General features: G+C 40.6%; 1 protein-coding gene across 5 annotated transcripts in view; it reads left to right on the top strand.

Moving 5' to 3' along the window:
- Window positions 1-2,094: 2,094 nt before the first annotated feature.
- The window catches only part of GPCPD1 (glycerophosphocholine phosphodiesterase 1), a 42,803-nt gene continuing 28,064 nt past the window's right edge, over window positions 2,095-16,833 (top strand). The window contains exons 1-4 of one of the 5 annotated variants that reach the window (XM_057396929.1): window positions 2,095-2,110; window positions 9,761-9,846; window positions 12,240-12,324; window positions 13,181-13,265. In XM_057396929.1, coding sequence (XP_057252912.1) covers window positions 9,798-9,846; window positions 12,240-12,324; window positions 13,181-13,265 — 219 coding nt within the window. In that variant the 5' untranslated portion in view covers window positions 2,095-2,110; window positions 9,761-9,797. Of the gene's footprint in view, window positions 2,111-6,062; window positions 6,286-9,760; window positions 9,847-12,239; window positions 12,325-13,180; window positions 13,266-16,833 lie in introns of those variants that run through there. The other 4 variants (XM_057396932.1, XM_057396933.1, XM_057396930.1 and 1 more) reach the window with 4 other exon arrangements.

Genomic DNA, 16,833 nt, shown 5'->3' with positions numbered 1-16,833 from the left:
AGTATAAACCATCTGATATTAACATTCATTTTCCCTACAACACCCAGGGCTGTATCACAAATTACTTATGTCTAGATTTGCAGGGGATGGATTAATGGAAAATAGCTCTCCATTTAAAGATGGATGGAAGGAAAAGATAAAGCTGTACCTGTAAAGCTCTACTTGTAACTGTGCTAACTCCCAGTACAAGACAGGATAAGTGGTTTCTCTGCATACTCAGACTGCAGCTTCTTTGTTAGCTCACACAAGTTGTATAAAGCACAAGCAAGTTACTTACCAAACTATTAATGCAAGTTTATTATTAAAGGACAGGCCATATTCTCACAACTCTGTAACTCTGCTACAAAACGGAGAACAAGCTCCCTCAAAAATGCAGAGGAAAATCATTTCCCTTTATTTGCTAACGCTTTGTTGGGTGAATTCCAGTGGGATACTATTTTTGTCATAAAATCAGGTCTCATAAAGGCCAGGAGTTCCAAACACAACACTACCTTTTAGTGCAGCAAATCTCCCTGGAGTCTTTACCCAATGGTCTCAGGTACCCTGAAACAGAGACAAATACCATGCTTAAATTTTGCCTGCGGCTTCAGAACTCCAGTGTGGGCATCCCCACATCGGGTTGCCTTGGTGCCATTGCTATGAAGACATGTTTTCAGCTATACCATGAATGACAGCTCTCTTGCCTATGGAGCTGGGCTCATGGGCAACCGGACTCGCGTAGAGGAAGAGGCAGAGCCTGCATGACAGCAGGGGACCTTCCCGCGAGCCCCAGCCGAGGTCCGTGGGGACCCTAGGCACAGCCCACTGGCAGGGCTGGAACACTGGCACAGGGCCTTAGGAAAATGCACGTGGAGAGAGACGGCCACCGTCAAATCCACTAAAGAGACTAAAGCCTTTCAAGACAGGCATGCCGGCCTCCCCCTTCATACCACCAAAAAAATCCATTGCATCCCTGGCGCTATGAACTCACAGCCTGCCTAAGCCACTGAGACTCAAGGGTAACGCAAGAAAACGGCTGCCTGTCCCCAGCGCAGCCCTCCCGCTCCTAGGCTGGGTACTAGGGCCCCAGCTTGAGGTAAGGCAACCTCCAGGGTAGAAAGGTGCTAATGGAAGCTCACCTCACCTCAGCAAGGCCTCTACCCAGCTCGGCCCATGCGTGTACGGTGGGGTTGTGCGTCGGCAGCAGGGGACGGTTGATGCTTGCCCTTGAGGAGACCCGAGAGGGTCGGTTTGTCCCCCGGTACCGACAGAGCACTGAGGCAGCTGGCCCAAACTCCTCGCAGGCGGTACCGCGGGGACAGTGCTAGGCAGACTGCTATGGGGGAATGGCTGTAGCCTAGCACTGAGGAGAAGGAGAAGACTGGGGGCAGGCAACCACAGGCCAAGACCCCCTTCCCGCTGGGAGCCCGGGCGGTACCTCCCGCAACCCCGCACTGAACGGGTTGGGAGCCGGGAGCGGCGCGTGGACAGGTCAGCCCGTGCCGCCGGGACGGGTGTCGCGGAGGGGCTGTGTGGTGGCAGGGAGCGGTTGGTCGGTGCTTGCTGCTGAGGAGGCCTGGACGGGTTAAGGGGCTGTGGGTTCGCGCCGCGGGGTGGGCAGGGCAGGGCGGCGGGGGAAGCGGTGTCGCGCTCCTCGGGTGTCGATTGGTGTGTGGTGACTGCAGGGCAGGGATGGCGCTCGGCCGTGAGGGCAGCCGCGGGAAGGGCGTGTGGCTTTCTGAGGGGGGTGACCGAGGCGGGGAGCGAGAGGCCGCGCTGCCCGGGGGTGCCCGAGGTGCGGCGGGGGCACCGTGCTGCTGGCGCTGCGGTGGAACCGGCACCCGGTGAGCGTGGCTTGGCGGGCCGCCGGCCGCTCTGCTTATTTACGTCCCCGCCGAAAGCTCTCGCCCGGGGCGGTCCCGCGGCTGGTGCATTATGTAAGCGGCCGCGAGGCTGGGAGGGGGCGGGCCTGGGGACGCGGCGCGCCGCCTCCCGGCCAGCAGCAGGCCGCTGTGCGGGGTGTGCGGGACGGCAGCCTCCATCGGCGGGCCGGGAGCAGTCAGTAAGTCACCGTCAGGGCGGCGGGGTGCTGCTGGCGGACATCCTGCGGCACCGGTCGGCTCCGCTTGGGGTGTGTGCGCCGATCCGCTCTGCTCTTTGTCTCCGCTTTGGACTGGAAGGAACACTAGCAATGCTTACGGCTTGCGTTGTAGTACGCTTGATGCCACGGAGACTAATATAATGTTAGATTAACTTCATTACTTGCTTCCTAACCAGGCTGCTGCAGGAGGCACAGATTCATTTCTTTATTGTTTCTTCTTTTTCCTTTTCAATCGGTCTTGCAGGGTGTTTGTGTTTTAATTAAAGCATGTGGTGTTAGGTGGAGTTTAGCCTTCAGAGTATTTAAAATGTTAATGGCAGAGTGTAATACTTAAGTGAAATATTTTTTTTATCATAAGAGATACTTTTCCTTATAGTTTTTCATGTGTTCTAGCACTGTTGCCTGTAAAATAACTGTAGAAAATACAAAAAAAAATAATCGGGGGGGAGGGGAATACCGTGTGTCTTGAATAGACGCTAATAAACTGCCACAAATACAGCCTTTGAAAACCCTTTAAAAAAAGTTGTTTGTTGCTGTGTTGAATACTGAGAGCTGTGGGGGGCATTATGAATCTTGCTTGTCTATGTCATTCCTAAGTGAAGAATATTAATGTGATCATAAAGAGCTTAATTGCTATCTTGTTAAAGATCTTGTCAGGCACGTGTTAATAATGAGCAACACCTCAGCGAAGAGAAATCAAACTGATGCTGGTCTGGTTTACTTTAAGAACTTTGCAAAGCTGCTATGACATAGCTAAGACAGAAGAGTCTGCTACATGGACAGGTATTTAAAACATGCTGAAACCCATTAAGGTCTTGTTACTTAAAACAAAGTAGAGGCATTCTGGGCAAACATAGTATGTCAGGTAGGGTTCTTATGCTTAATTACCAGGGCTGGCTTGGCTCTGCAAATGGGTAGTTAAATTGATACTGAAAATATCATCTTAAAGGTATTTTTGTATGCTAATTTGATGCTGTTTCAGAAATAGTACTTAGGCTTTGATTCTTTCTAAATGTCAGCATAGCTCTATTGGTAAAATTCCTGCCTTTGAATAGGATGTGTCCAGATCTTACATGCAAGTTTGTTTTCTGTCCAGTGTTAATACTGCAATGCAGTATGAGAGCTTCTGACTTTGTGACCGTCCTTTCTCATGCAGTCAAGGTGCAGGGAGGGGAAAAGGAGAAGGAGAGGGCAGGAAGAACCTTCTGGTTGTTTGAGTGAAAATGAAGGAGTTGGTGCTGTAATGCTGTTTCTAAAAATTCTTCACTTGTTGGAGTGAATGTCCTGACAGGCATATCCTCTGACCTTGTTCTAAAATCCAGGTGTTGTCAACTATTGTTACTTAATTTTATTATGTACCTAATTTGTTGCTTTAGATGTGGTCTGTAATATTCTGATACCTTATTAGGACCAACCACAAGCAACAGCATCTGTTCCTCATACTACAAGTTTAATTGGATTTGATTAGATGTCATTTAAATATTAAAGGTATAGTCTGAAGTAGTATTGCTATGCTCTAGGGTAATTCTGTGAGTAAAAGTGACAGAACTGAGTCTTAAACCAGCAGTTTTGTGTGGTGAGCCTCATCTCTATTCAGCACAGCCCTAGATCCAATGATGCATGGTGGTGGATTTTCTATTGCTGCATATAGTACAGCTTTCAAGAAGGCAGAATATAAGTGCAGTACCTTGTTGTGCAGTGCAAGGTAGTGTTCATATGCAGGCTTCCTGAGGCAGGGTGCAGGGAGCTGTGGTGCCCTTCCTTGGCTCCACTCTTCCCAGCATGCACTCTCAGATGTCGAATGACTTGGCTGATCCTGTGGCACCTTTTCCCTGTTTCAGGCTGGCACTAGACCTCTCCTTGGTGTTGATATGTCTCATAAGTCTGCTTTTAAGGTGGAGAATGCCTGCTTAAAATCAGAAAAATAAATCAAAAATAATGCAGCCTTCTTGTCCTTACATTTTGATCTTTGAGTGCAAAAAAATAAATGGGAGTGATATTTTGAAATAATTGAGCTTATGTTTGCTTTTTGCAGTGCCAGTAGACTGCACTGTGATCTGTGATGAAATGTGTGCTAATGGTATGGAACAGCCTGTTTGTGCACAGATGGTCTTTATTTTTCTGCAGATAACTAAGCAAAGTTAGTAATACAGCGGTTGAAAATATTCTTACAGTAAGAACCAGATGTTTGAAAATACTAAAATGCATTCCAGGAATATCATGGCACCTAGGTACCAAGATCTCTCATTTTAATTGAGAAATGCCATTAAGTACCTATAAAAATGTATATGCTTGGCTATCTTTAAAAAATTCACCCATTAGAAAGAGACTTTTATAAGTTGCATTTTACTGTCATTGAAAAATCTATATTATTATCCAGTCATCCTTAATGTTACCCAAGAGAGTTTTGGGTTCATAACCTTACATCAGAAATTCCTATTAATTGTTTATTGGATAGCGTTTTGGGGCTTTTTGAGGGGAAGAAATGTCCCACAGTATGTTTCTGTGTAAGTCTGCTGCTTTTTGGCTTTCTTGTCAGCATTTTGCCACATGCTGGTTATCCTCAATGGGCTAAGTCCATGCAAAAGGTCATGGTCTCATGATCTGGGTCATCTAGATTAAGGAGCATAAATGAAGTTGTTTATACTCCCATTAGCTGCATCCTAGAAAGGATAAAACTTGCGAAACTTTGGATCCCTTATGTACCAAAAGAGCAGCATTTTGTTTCTCTTTTTTTTTTACAAGTTCTGATTAGTTAATGGAAATGTTCTCTGTGGGTACCCCCAGTTTAGAAAGCTAGCGTGGAATTTACCGAGGCTTGGTTTGTCTCCCTTCTCTTCCACCATTAGATGTTTATGTATATTTTTCCTTCTACTGCTAAGTATAACCAACCATTCTGCAGCCCTTACAGCCAATTCTATTGATAAAGTCAGCTTTTCATTCAGATCTAGCTCAGTATAGTTGCTTAATTTTGAAAGCCTTCTGTCAATACAGCAAAAAGAAAGTTCAAGGCCTTCAGCTGTGTAAGTCTCTGCAGTAGAAAAAAATGATCACATCATACTTCAAGCCTGTCTCAAGACACTGTTTTGACACCATTATAAGTCAGATCCTCAGAAACCTGTTTGAGTTGCTTTTAAGAATCTCCCTTGTTGCTGAGGGAGAGTGTGTCATCTGGCTTTATGAATGCTCTGAATTTTTGAGTCTAAAATTTGTTCAGTGTTTGCAAGCTAGGCTCATATTGCAGGATTGTCACAGATCACTTGGTGTATGTTTATCTAAGCCTGAAATACTGAGTATGAGATATGGGACCGCAAGCAGCCCACACCTCTTAAAATACATTGATACCTCTTAAAATATATTGCAGAGGTTAAGGAAATTAAGGCGTGTGTGCATGTGTGTAAGCTGAAGGGCTTTTTTATACCACCAAACCTGTAAGCCACAAAGTTCAAATGAACTTTGATCTTGGAATTATTAAATGAAGTCTGTGTTCTGGTATATTTTGACTACAGTGAAAAATTGTCTTGCCCATCCATGTTGACCTTTGCTACCTTATTTTAGAGGGGAGCTATGACATTTTTGTGCTGTTTAGTAGTAGATTGTCTTATGCCAGAAGGAGGGTCTGAAATGTCATCTTTTCACTTCTTCCAAGTGGTTTTAGAGGTCCACAGCTGTTTGCCTGCATCTTTTAGAAGTGCCCTTCTAGAATCAGGACTGGAGAGCTTGTGTTTAATGTTATTTAGAGAGATACATCAACTCCTGTTGTTCTTGTACTCCTTCAGGTACCCATGAGGAGGAGACTGTGAAAGGAAAGCTTTATGGGCAATATTAGAACAAAGAGCACATTTTTTTTCTCTTCTGTTCAACCTGCTGGGTACTGTGCTTAAAATCTTCATTGGTTTTCTTTTGGGTGTATAAAGGCAAGTAAGTGGATTTCTAAAATTGCAGCATTCCCAGTTGCTTTTCTTCCTAAGACTACAAGGAGAGCTTTGTGTTGTAGCAGGGGAACCAAGATTGTACATGATCTTAGCTACCAAGCTGATCTTGCCCCTGCTCTGGAAGCCTTGCAGACAGCCAGTGGGTGAGGTTGGTTGGTGGGCAGGGTTACCTGAGTCAAGCTTTTAAAGGCAGGTTAGTACAGCACCAGGACTCAGAGTGCTGCTGCTGTGCAGTCACCATCTCCTTGGGAAGCCTCCAGAGATTGAAAGGTAAGGGTTTGCTTTGTTTGAGGAGAGTGAGAGAGCGTTGAACTGTGACATGGCAGAGGAAAGAACGTGTTTTTGTTGGAACAGCAAGAATTAAGGTAAAGAAACACTTTGGGGGTTTTGTTGTTGTTTGTTTTTGTGAAGTGCTGATACCATTGTGTGAATGTCTACCTGGGTGAGACCTCTTTCCCATGAGGAAATGACCTCGATTCAAGTGTTCATTTCTTGCTTGCATGTAGTTGCAGTCTGTAAAAGCTGACCAAAGGGAGAAAGAGGGACACAGGATGAGGAGCAATTGTTTGCACCTCAGGTAGCATTTGGGTGTGTGTAGTTGCAGCAGATGTGAATACAGCTTTCATACTTTTGAACCCAAAGTTAGGTTTAAAATGGTTGTTGCACAAGGACTTCTAGTTTGTAAATCTGCTTGGTTGGCTTTGTTAATAGTTGCTGATTAGGAAATGTTTTAATATTTTCAACGTAACTCTTCTTAACTTGCTTCGGTTCCCCTAAGCAGACAATTATGACCCCGTCAAGCTGAGGAGTCTTTGCATTCTCCCAAACAGTCCATTTTTACAGATGTGGGGAGTGGAGAGGATTTTCTTGTTCTTTGTCAGCTCTTTTGGTGAGGCAATGCTGAAAATCTGAAGGAAGAAACATAGGATTTAAAAGATTGCCTGACACCTACCGGCCGGAGATTTTGAATGTGTAGGATTTCTTACCATTGCCCTCTGGGAATTAAGTTACTTCCTTTCTTAAGGAGCCATCAGTAGCTAGACAGCTAAACTTAGGCTTTTTTACTCCTTTTGTTGCATTGTGTCTTTATAGGTGTATGGTAATACACAATGTATGCGTTTTGTTAATGAATCAAGCCGATCTATTTTCTTTGCTGTGTGCTTCTGCAAGAAAAGATGTTTCTTCAAAATGAGGGGTAGTACTTAGACCCTAAACATGGATGTAAGTGCAGTACCTGTAGCTGCAGTTCTGCTAGAAAAATCGGCCCTGTGTTTGGTGATGTAAACCAGAGTTTTTCTTCTCCTGATATACATCCTTTAGGCAGGTTGAGTGGGGCTTCGAGATAAGATGCCTTTTGGGCAGAATTTTAGACAGCTGTAGAAAATCAGTTTATCAAAGTCTCAATACTGTTAACTACTGTTATATAGAAAACTAAATCTTCTGCCAAGTGGTTTAAAAAAGCCTACAGATGTCTTGCAAGTAAGTGCACAGAATTTTTACAAGATAGGTTAAAAGCTTTATAGACTTAACAGGGTTTCAGATTTATTTTTTTTCTCAGAATGGATGGGCAATTAATTTGAAGGCAGGCATACATGCTGGCTTTTGTCAAGTTTGATTTTAAGTCTTGGGTGACATAGTTTAGTGCATGGTATCCCTGCCCATGGCAGGGGTGTTGGAGCTAGGTAATCTTAAGGTCCTTTCCAACCCTAACTATTCTCTGATTCTGTGTTGCATGAGCTTTGGAAATAGTGTTTTTTACAAGGCAAAATCCTATTCTTGCTTTGGGGAAGTGGGTTCAGGCTTTATCTGCCACTTACCTGCTGTGTTTGGCAAGGAATTTTTGCCTACCTCGTGTCCCCTTTGGCTTCTCTGCCTTTGCAGTTAAAGGGTGTCCAGGTAACTATTCAGTGTCATCATAAATGCGCACTGGTAGTTTATATTCTCTGTTTTAAACTGAGCATTTTTATGTCATGTGGGACCAGTTTCATAACTCCAATTATAGTTTCAGCACTGAAACATGCTGCACTTCTGTGTCTATATATAACTGCTAAAAATAAATGCTAGAATGTGTCACTGTTAATGCACAGACCACCTAATGACACACATGTGACAAAGTTTGTAAAAGGTGTGCCCTTCATGGAATTCAGGTTAATTGAGATCGTTTCCAGCTTCAGTAGTTTGGGATTTTATCATTTACAGAAATGTTACTCATAAAAGATTACATGCAGAATTAGGATACATGACCACAAGCATCTATACTGCTGCTATTTTCTTGCTGTAGTTTTAGCACTGAAAAGTCATCTCCCTTGATGTGGGAAGAATGACATAAGGGAGGAGAAAAAGGAATATAAAGGCAGCAGTAGTTAGTAAAGGGATAGATTGAGAGGAAGAGAAGATTCAGAAAAAAAATTGTAGGTGTTTAAGCATCTTTTAACTAACTGATTGCCCAGGAAGAACAGGGATTGATTATGAGATATCCCCCCTGCTTGGTATATCTGACTTTCTATAGCTTTTTTTGTTTTCAAGGCATCTGTTAAACTGCCCTGTGCCCTCTCAAGACAAGGGCTTGTAGCAGAGCTAGTGAAAGGTAGTTTTGTTTTTTTTTCTATAGTGCTGTTAGTTTTTCTTGCCATTATTATTAAAGCTGTTACTGAAGGAATGCTAACCAGCATTGTACTAAAAAGTGCCTTTTCTAATTCAAAAATAGCAATAAAAATGTTCTAATAAAGTGCTTTTTTTTCTGTGTTTAAAAAATAGCAATAAAAATGTTCTACTTGTTTGGTTTAAAGCAAACCGAAACCAAAAAAGCCCACAACAAAAAATATACATACACCCCCACACACCTCAGTGATATAAAGAAATGGATTAGTTGAGAGCATTGCAAAGTTAATTTTGCATATAATTAGTATGATTATTTTGTAGCCCGTGTGCAAAGGAATATACTTGCGTGATGAGAGTTAATCTAGCAACAACCAGACTTGGACTTTGGTATGATTTCATAAATAATACAAAAAAGATGCGTTACATCAATAATGTTTCTGCTGTAATAGGGAAAGTGGGATTCTGGCAGCTTTTTTTTCCCATCAAGTTACTGTGTATTGGAGGAGTGTAGAAAATTGAAGTGGGGTCAGTCGTCCTACTGCTGCCCTGGCTGTAGGCAGTCCATTCCTGCTGCAGTGTTTTGAAGACTGCTTAGTGCTTCTAGTTGCTGGTGCTCCATGTGAAAGACTGGAAGTATTGGTAGGTAGGGAGCAGAGTCCAAGGTGATGAACACCACCATGAAGGTGGTAGTGCTTGTCTGTGAAACCTTGCTTGTGTTCTGAAGAGAATGCTAAGTAATAGCGTAGATGAGGCAGTCAGAAGTTACTGCTTGCCAGAGGTCATAATCTTAAATGTGTTATAATTTCCAGTGGCCTCTTTGGGAGCAAAATCAGTCAAAATCAGCTTTTGAAAATCTTAGCTTAAGACTGGTAAATGTTGCATGATATTGATACTTCCATATGGTATTTGATTTAGTAGTCTTTTTCTTGAGCCAGTGTTGCAACAGTGTCTTCTGCAGCAGGATGTTGTTTTCTGTGGCTGCTGCTGGTTTTAAAGCCTTCTCTATTTTCACTGTTCACTCACGGTAGCATCACTAGTGGCTCATTTCCCTATAAGTGGTGGGATTTGTGTCCTCTTATTTAGGACAGCAACAGATGTAGTGCACTGTTCCTGAAATGCAATATTTTTTTTCCTTCCACTACAGGAGATTTTAACCATCCTGAGGCGAAAGTTCTGCAGTTATGACCTCTTCTCAAGTCACTTTTGCAGTAAGAGGACCATCAGTGCCAGGTACTTAAATCATGCTTTCTCCTTTTTATATGTGGTTTAAGTAGAAGAAAACTTAATGCTGAAAGGCTGCCTTGTCTGTTTTCCTCAGAGGAAAAAGAACATGTCAGTTCAAACACAAAAATGAATCCTTGTACAATACATTAATTAAAAAAATTCACATAGGAATTTGAAAATGAGATTTGGGAATTAATTTTTACCTTTTTCTTCAACCAACAATCTCATGGTATGCTAGGGATTTTGATGCTGAAATTGTTATTTTTAAAAGCAGTGTTCTGTCTGTAACTTTTTATTTCATGGAAATGAGTATTTATGTTCTGATCCAGGCTCGCCAAGCATGCATTGACCTGTTCAGGTTTTTAGTCTGTGTTGCTTCCACAGTTGCAATGGCACTGGCACTAACAAAATTGACTGTGTGTGTATAACTTTCTCTTGTACTGATAATGTCCACAAAAAAAAAAAAGTAGGATTAGGGAGAAATAGGTCCTGCCTCACTAGCAGGTTATGGAGAATTGCCTGGAAATACTCACCATATGTATAGCATAAAGAGGTGACACTGAAGGCTGCTTCTGCTCATGACAATACTGATACTGCTGCTTTTGACTTGGGAAGAAGAGCTTTGAGATGCAGGCAGTGGCGAGATGTAGTCCTGTGAAAGAAGAGAGGCTTTCAGAGCTATCAGCAATTTTACAAAAAGCAAAATTTTGCATTATGTAGAAATGTCATGTACTGGTTGGCAGATCACCATGGTGAGTAGTTAGCTGGTGAGACAGGACACTGTCCCTTCCTGTTGATGTCAAAGCCAGGCTAACTGGCAGGATGAAAGAGCATCACCAGCATAGGAATAATGCTTTGACTCACTCCCTCTTGCAAAACCACTTTGAAAGTCAACATTGGTGATGAACTAACATAAGGCTGTCGCATATTTGTGACATGCACTGCTTCATTTTTACCTTGTCCTAGCAAAAGGAAGAGAGTCAGTGCTTACTGGCTGTGACTCCTTCAGGTTTTCATCAGGACATAGTTGCATACCAAGAGGCTGCTAGATGGTCAAAGTTTCTTTCTTATGAAAGAAAACCTGGAGCTTCTAGCTCCCATCTGTACACTTCTCAACAGAGCTGGCCCAAGCAGATTGCAACGTCAGTGGTGCTGTTACAAGCTTTGAGACTGGGCAGGAGCCTTGGAGTAGCTTCCTCTTTGCTGTAGCTGAAGGAACTCTGCCTGTAGCAGCGTTGGATTACCTGGCAAAGGGAGGGGAGAAATTGAAGACCCCTGAACTTAAAACACAAAATGAAACTCTGCTGAGTTTAGAGTTGCCTTTGAAAAGGCAGTTGCAGTTTATGATACATTTCACTTGTGCCTTTCCTCAGATGGTGTAAGCAGCGTTTTACAAATCCTTGTTCAGCCTTGCAGTGTAACTGTCCAAGTGAGTTTAGGGGCGACTACATCTTGTTCAAATGTTGCCTTTTGTGTGTTATACTTCAAGTGATAAGTATTCACTAGGTGTTCACACATTTTCATTTAAAAAGGAAGGCTAGAAAACTATTTTAACCACCTGCTACTAAGAGGAATATAATTTAGATGGCACTGCAGAGTTGAGCTGGCATGTTCACTAAGGTTTACTAAATGCTGCTATTTTAAAGGGATAGTAAAAGAATCTTAGTTTCTCTTTAATATTTCCAGTCAGAAATTCAAACTGTAGTATTCAAGTGGTCTTCCCTCTCACCTTTATCTCCTCCCTGTGAAAATAAAACATAATATGCCTCAGTACAGAGTGGAAAAGGTAAAGCACCTGACCTAGGCAATTGTGTGCAGAGAATTATGTAGTAAACATACAAATGGTCTTTGTCTGCATATGTCTGCTTACAGTGAGCATCCAAAAAGCTTAATCTAATCCCCCTCAATAAATTGGAACAAAAACATTTATTAAAAAAGTGCTGTAGATCAAGATGTTGTCTGAAATGATTTCAGTTAACTTTTGAGGAATAAATTATCTTACTTAATTCCTGGCTTTTGTAGATCCTTCCCTCCCCTCCCAATTGTTAGGTGTTCAGAGGTTTCTTTCATAAGCAATTCTGGTGGTATCTTTTACTAGATTAAGCTGTATAACTGGAAAAAATGGACATAATTGGAGAGGCATGAGAACTTCCTCAAAACTAAAAAACCTAATCCCTCTGTCGGTGAGATCCTTGTGATGGTGAAGAAGATGCTGTTGTTTTAAGTGGGGGAAAAACGCCTTTCTGAACAAGAAAGAGGAGGGAGTTTAGATGGATGACTCTGGGGTGTATGTTTAGAATATTTGACAGTTTGGCCATGTACAATGTACTTCTTAATTCCATATATGCTCAAGTAATGGTGATTGTGGGTTTCTTCTGCTTGGGTTGTGTTTTTTTTAGGAGAGGTTTTTGCAGTATGCGGGAGCTGCAGTACTTTGGGAAATTGGAATCCACAACTTGCAGTGGTCCTCCAAACTGATGACCAGTGAGTTGGGTTTTGGGGGTTTTTATTTGTTCTCTTTGAAGTAGCTGGAGTTCTGGAGCAACAAACTTATTCTGGCTTTGAGTTTGTAAGCTAATGAGTAGAACTTTACTGTTAGTAAAATACTTGTACTGCCTTTGAACATTTTGTATGTTCAGGAATGTGTCTAAGAAAATATTTAACTTGGGGATGCTTTTCTAGTTACAAATGATGCTTCAGCTGTTGCAAATGGCATGTTTCAGTAGTTTAGCTATAGACATTTTGAGCAAGAAACTGCTATGGGTAATTCTCAGTCCCAGAACTATACAGGAAATTACAGGAGACATTTATAATCATAGAATCATATACTGTTTATTTTTTGTTAGCCTGTACAATACATATTGTAGCTATAAAGAGATGGGAAGCAATGGTTGTGTGTATATAAACATGACTGTATGAGACGAAAGTTAAATGCAGCAGGGGAATTCAGTGTTATCTTAAAATGGTACCCAGCCTGTCACTGTTTGTATGATACAGGAAAATAGGGCTTTCAGGATATATTTATAATTCCGTTAGTGACTTGCTGTGTGATCTTGAATGAGTTCCTGAATTGTTTCATCATGTTTTCCCCATCAGTTAAATGAGGGTGAGAATTCTTGCTCCATTAGAGCCCTTCAGATCTTGAGATTAGAAAGTGCAATTTCAGTGCTAATATTTATTATGCTTTGTGCATGTTTGGCTAAGTTACCTTGTAAAAATCTTTCTTGCAGCAGTATGCCAAACTGTATTTTAGAATATTACTTAGGACAGACATATGTCTGAGATGCTGTTAGCCTGTATTTGGAAACTGTTTTGTTCTTGTTTTCTTTTTCCCCCACAGTGAATTATGGAAAGCTACCGTAGAGCTTCCTAGAGGAGTTCCTGTTTGTTATCGGTATTTTAAAGGGTACTTCTTAGAACCTAAGGTATGTACAACCTTTTCTATTTTAAGTTAGCTCATCCCTAGTATAAAAAATACCTTATTTGAAGTAAAAAGGATTTTTTTGAGTTAAACTTGAGTTTTTAGAAACAAATCTCAAATTGCAACATATGAAACATTAAAACACTTAGGGAAATACAGGCAGTTCACTTCTGAAAATACATGACCATATGTCATTATTTTTGTTAAATTGTCTGTCTTTTACCAGTGTTAGGGTGCTAAAAATTGCAGCAATAGTGAAATGCCTGACATGGTTAGAAAGCTTGAGTGATATGGTGAAGTTCTCATTAGTTATATAGTAGGGCTATAACAACTTGTACGTTTATAATTGAATATGGACTTCAGCAGAGCAAGGATCTCTAACATGGAAGTAAGTGATAGCAAGAGAAAACTGGTTAATTTGAGCAGGTGGATTTGAATTTGCCAAAGCTGTTACAGATTTTAAAATTACTGTGGAACTTTTGTGGTGAAGCGTGAGAAGTACTAACTAGCTTTTGTGCTGCATGATTAACCTGTGTTAATCTCTTTGAATGAAGAGATAAAACAAGGAATGGGGCGTCCCAGTATTTTGTCTAGGTTTGTATATAGGTATTTGCATGGCTGAGGTGAGGGGGAACTCAGGAGATAGACCCAGGTGTGTTTTTACAGGTACTGATGTCAGAACTGCATGTGAGTTGAATGTATGTGGTAGTATTCTGGTGTGTAACAATTGTGCTGGGTAAGTAAGATTCAGACTACTTACCCTTCAGACTAGGGATGAGACTGCGTCCAGAAAAAAAGTTGGACTAAGTTGTGAAAACAAGCACTGCTCTGTTTTTATTAGTAACAAGTAATAATGGTAAGAAATAAGCCATTTAAAGCTATCTTTGCTGTATTTCTTACTTTATTAATATCCTGTAGCTATCCACTCTGGGCTTTAGTTCTTCATTGAAACTGGGATTATGAAGGCTGTAGTTATATGTGTGAAGAAGTTATAGAATCATCTGGTTTATACCTTCTATGTATTTTAAATTAGTGTCAAGAGTGTGTGTCAGCTGGACTAGCCTTTCTTTTGCTGAAAGAAATATTTGACAGAGGTATAATCTCTGAAGGATACTAATTTTAAATGAAACACAATTCTGTCTTTTATTACAGCATGTGAAAACAATCTAATCTGAAACTGATGTTTAAATTGTTATTCTGAGGCAAAAGAAGGGAATGCTAATAATAGATTTCTTTTTCTGAGGCCAAAAGTAGATCAGTTCTTACAGCTTACCAGCTCTTACGTTTTTCACAGATGCCTCTAGGTTTAAAATGTAAGCAACAGCACACTAGAAAAAGCATGCTTAGTGAGAACAGATGGGCAGAAAACATGCTCATAGACAACACAATTTCTGTTTTAACATTTGAAAAACTTTATGTATTGGTGAGTGTGTTTCTTTAAGTAGGTGCTCTGTATCGTGCACGCTTTATGTACCGTGTGATGCAGAGTCTGCCAAGGTAAGTATAAATTTTATGGAATACAGCATAAAGAGCTACTATATATATAAAAAGGAGCAAAAAAAGAAAACTGCCCTGCAAAGCAAAATGTGAATTGCCAGGGTAAATGGTTACCCACGTAGTGATATTTAGCCTGTACCTGTTTAGTGCACAGGGCTTTATTTCTTACAATACAAAGTCTTTGGAAGAAAAGAATTCCAGCTGCAATGTTTTATTGCTCTTTTTGTAAATTTTTTGGGGAAAAATGGAAAAGCAGGATCCCTTAGTTCTAGCAGAAATACAATGCACAGTATAGTGCAAATGAGACACTGTATGGAGACCTTTAGCATTAACAATTCTGATAAGAAAAAGGTACTTCTAAGTTAAATTATTCTGAATAGTCTTAAATATGTTGAAGTCAGAATATATGAATTTGACACCACAGTTGAGTAAATCATGCTGAAGATGGATCCAGTTGAAGCTAGTGTTTCCTTCTTTCCAGATCAACTGCCTCTGTGAGGGTGCTTGTGATGGATGTGGTGGCAAAGCTGGGGGTGATATATAGTTACACAGAGAAATAGTACTCATATTATTCAAAATACTGGTACAAACTAGATGTGAAAATAAATATAATCATATTTTTGGGGACACCCCCCCCCCAACCATAGCAAATAGGAAAGCATTTTCCTCATCTCCTTTGAAAAGTCATTTCATCTCTGTTAAATAATTTTGCTTGAAAGATAGTACTGTGTGATGGGCATTTTAGTTTGTTTGCACTGAAGCCCTTCAATATTAACATGATTTTATTTGTGTAAAATTTTTACTTAATATAGTGAAATTTATCTAATTTTTGTATAAATGAATGTATATACAAAGAGCATTCTACTATAAAATTATAGCAAGTCTTCGCTCCTGCATATCAAGAGCTTTTACTATATTGTAAACATGTTAATTATAACATAAGTCATCTTAAGCATTTTAAAAGAAAAGTAAATACATTCACTTGATGAAATAAGACAGTAATTTAAACTGTTTTGCTTGAGATTTGTTTGTTTCCTAGACATAGTCTGGTTCCCATGTTTTGTTCTACACATACCCTCTGTTTTCTAGGGGTTAAGGGAGGTGTGAGACGCCAAATCCCGTGTTTTGTTCTACACGTACCCTCTGTTTTCTAGGGGTTAAGGGAGGTGTGAGACACCAAAACCCCTCTTGTGTGGAATTTAAGTCTTCTGTATACCATATGTTTTAGGAGAATGTTTTTATATGCATTGTTTGCATCATACATCTTGGAAAAGTTCAGTAAGGTAAATACATGCCTTACTCTGTTAAGCTGTTTTCTATATTTTTTTTTTCCCAACAGTAAATAAGCATGCAAGTTTAGGTTACTTATTTCAAGGGAAGTATGAAATAACTAAGCTATCCATGCATGTAGCAGGATTTTTAGAACTAGACTGTGAACATTTTCACAGTCGTGAGAATATTGCTTAATTATAGAGGCTTCAAATGAGGCTTAAATTTACTTTTCTAAAATGTAAATAAATCCATTTAGTGTGTGGAATATAGTAATAAAGGTGAAACTTAGGTCTAGACTCAGTAATTTCTTTAACATCAGACTACCTTAGAAAAGCTTTTAAAGCTTAATAACCCATTAACCTGACAATAACAAAGGAACACCTGTGCCTTGATTTGCTGAGACAGCAGGCTGTGTGTTAAACTGTTCTTGGAAATACTAGAGCTAAAAACATCTATTTAGCTCCAGACTTTCTGGCAGGTGACTTACATGTGCTGTTGCCTTACAAAGGCTTGATGGTTGATATTTGGATTTGTGCTTTATTATTGTCTCTTACATGGTACAGGAAATCCATCAAGGTTTTTGTCAGAAATCCTGCTCTGGCAGTTCAGTGTAATTTGCTTGGCTGTTTCGTGTTCTTGAAGTAGATTAATGTTCTTGACACAATAGTTTTAAGAAGTGCAGTTGGATAAAAGTAGTTGGGTAGTTCTGAAGATGCTATTTTCTTTTCCCTAATTCCTACTCTGTTATGTTGCCTTGGATCAGGAAGTTTGGAACTGGCCTCCTGAATTACAATTTAAATGTC

Source organism: Pezoporus wallicus, unplaced genomic scaffold (assembly GCF_028554395.1).
Source record: "Pezoporus wallicus isolate ANWC-B61680 ecotype Strahan unplaced genomic scaffold, APGP_CSIRO_Pwel_v1 contig_7265, whole genome shotgun sequence".
In the NCBI taxonomy this organism is placed as follows: Eukaryota; Metazoa; Chordata; class Aves; order Psittaciformes; family Psittacidae; genus Pezoporus; species Pezoporus wallicus.
The sequence above is the reverse complement of the archived record's forward strand: the minus strand, read 5'-3'. Positions and strand labels throughout refer to the sequence as shown.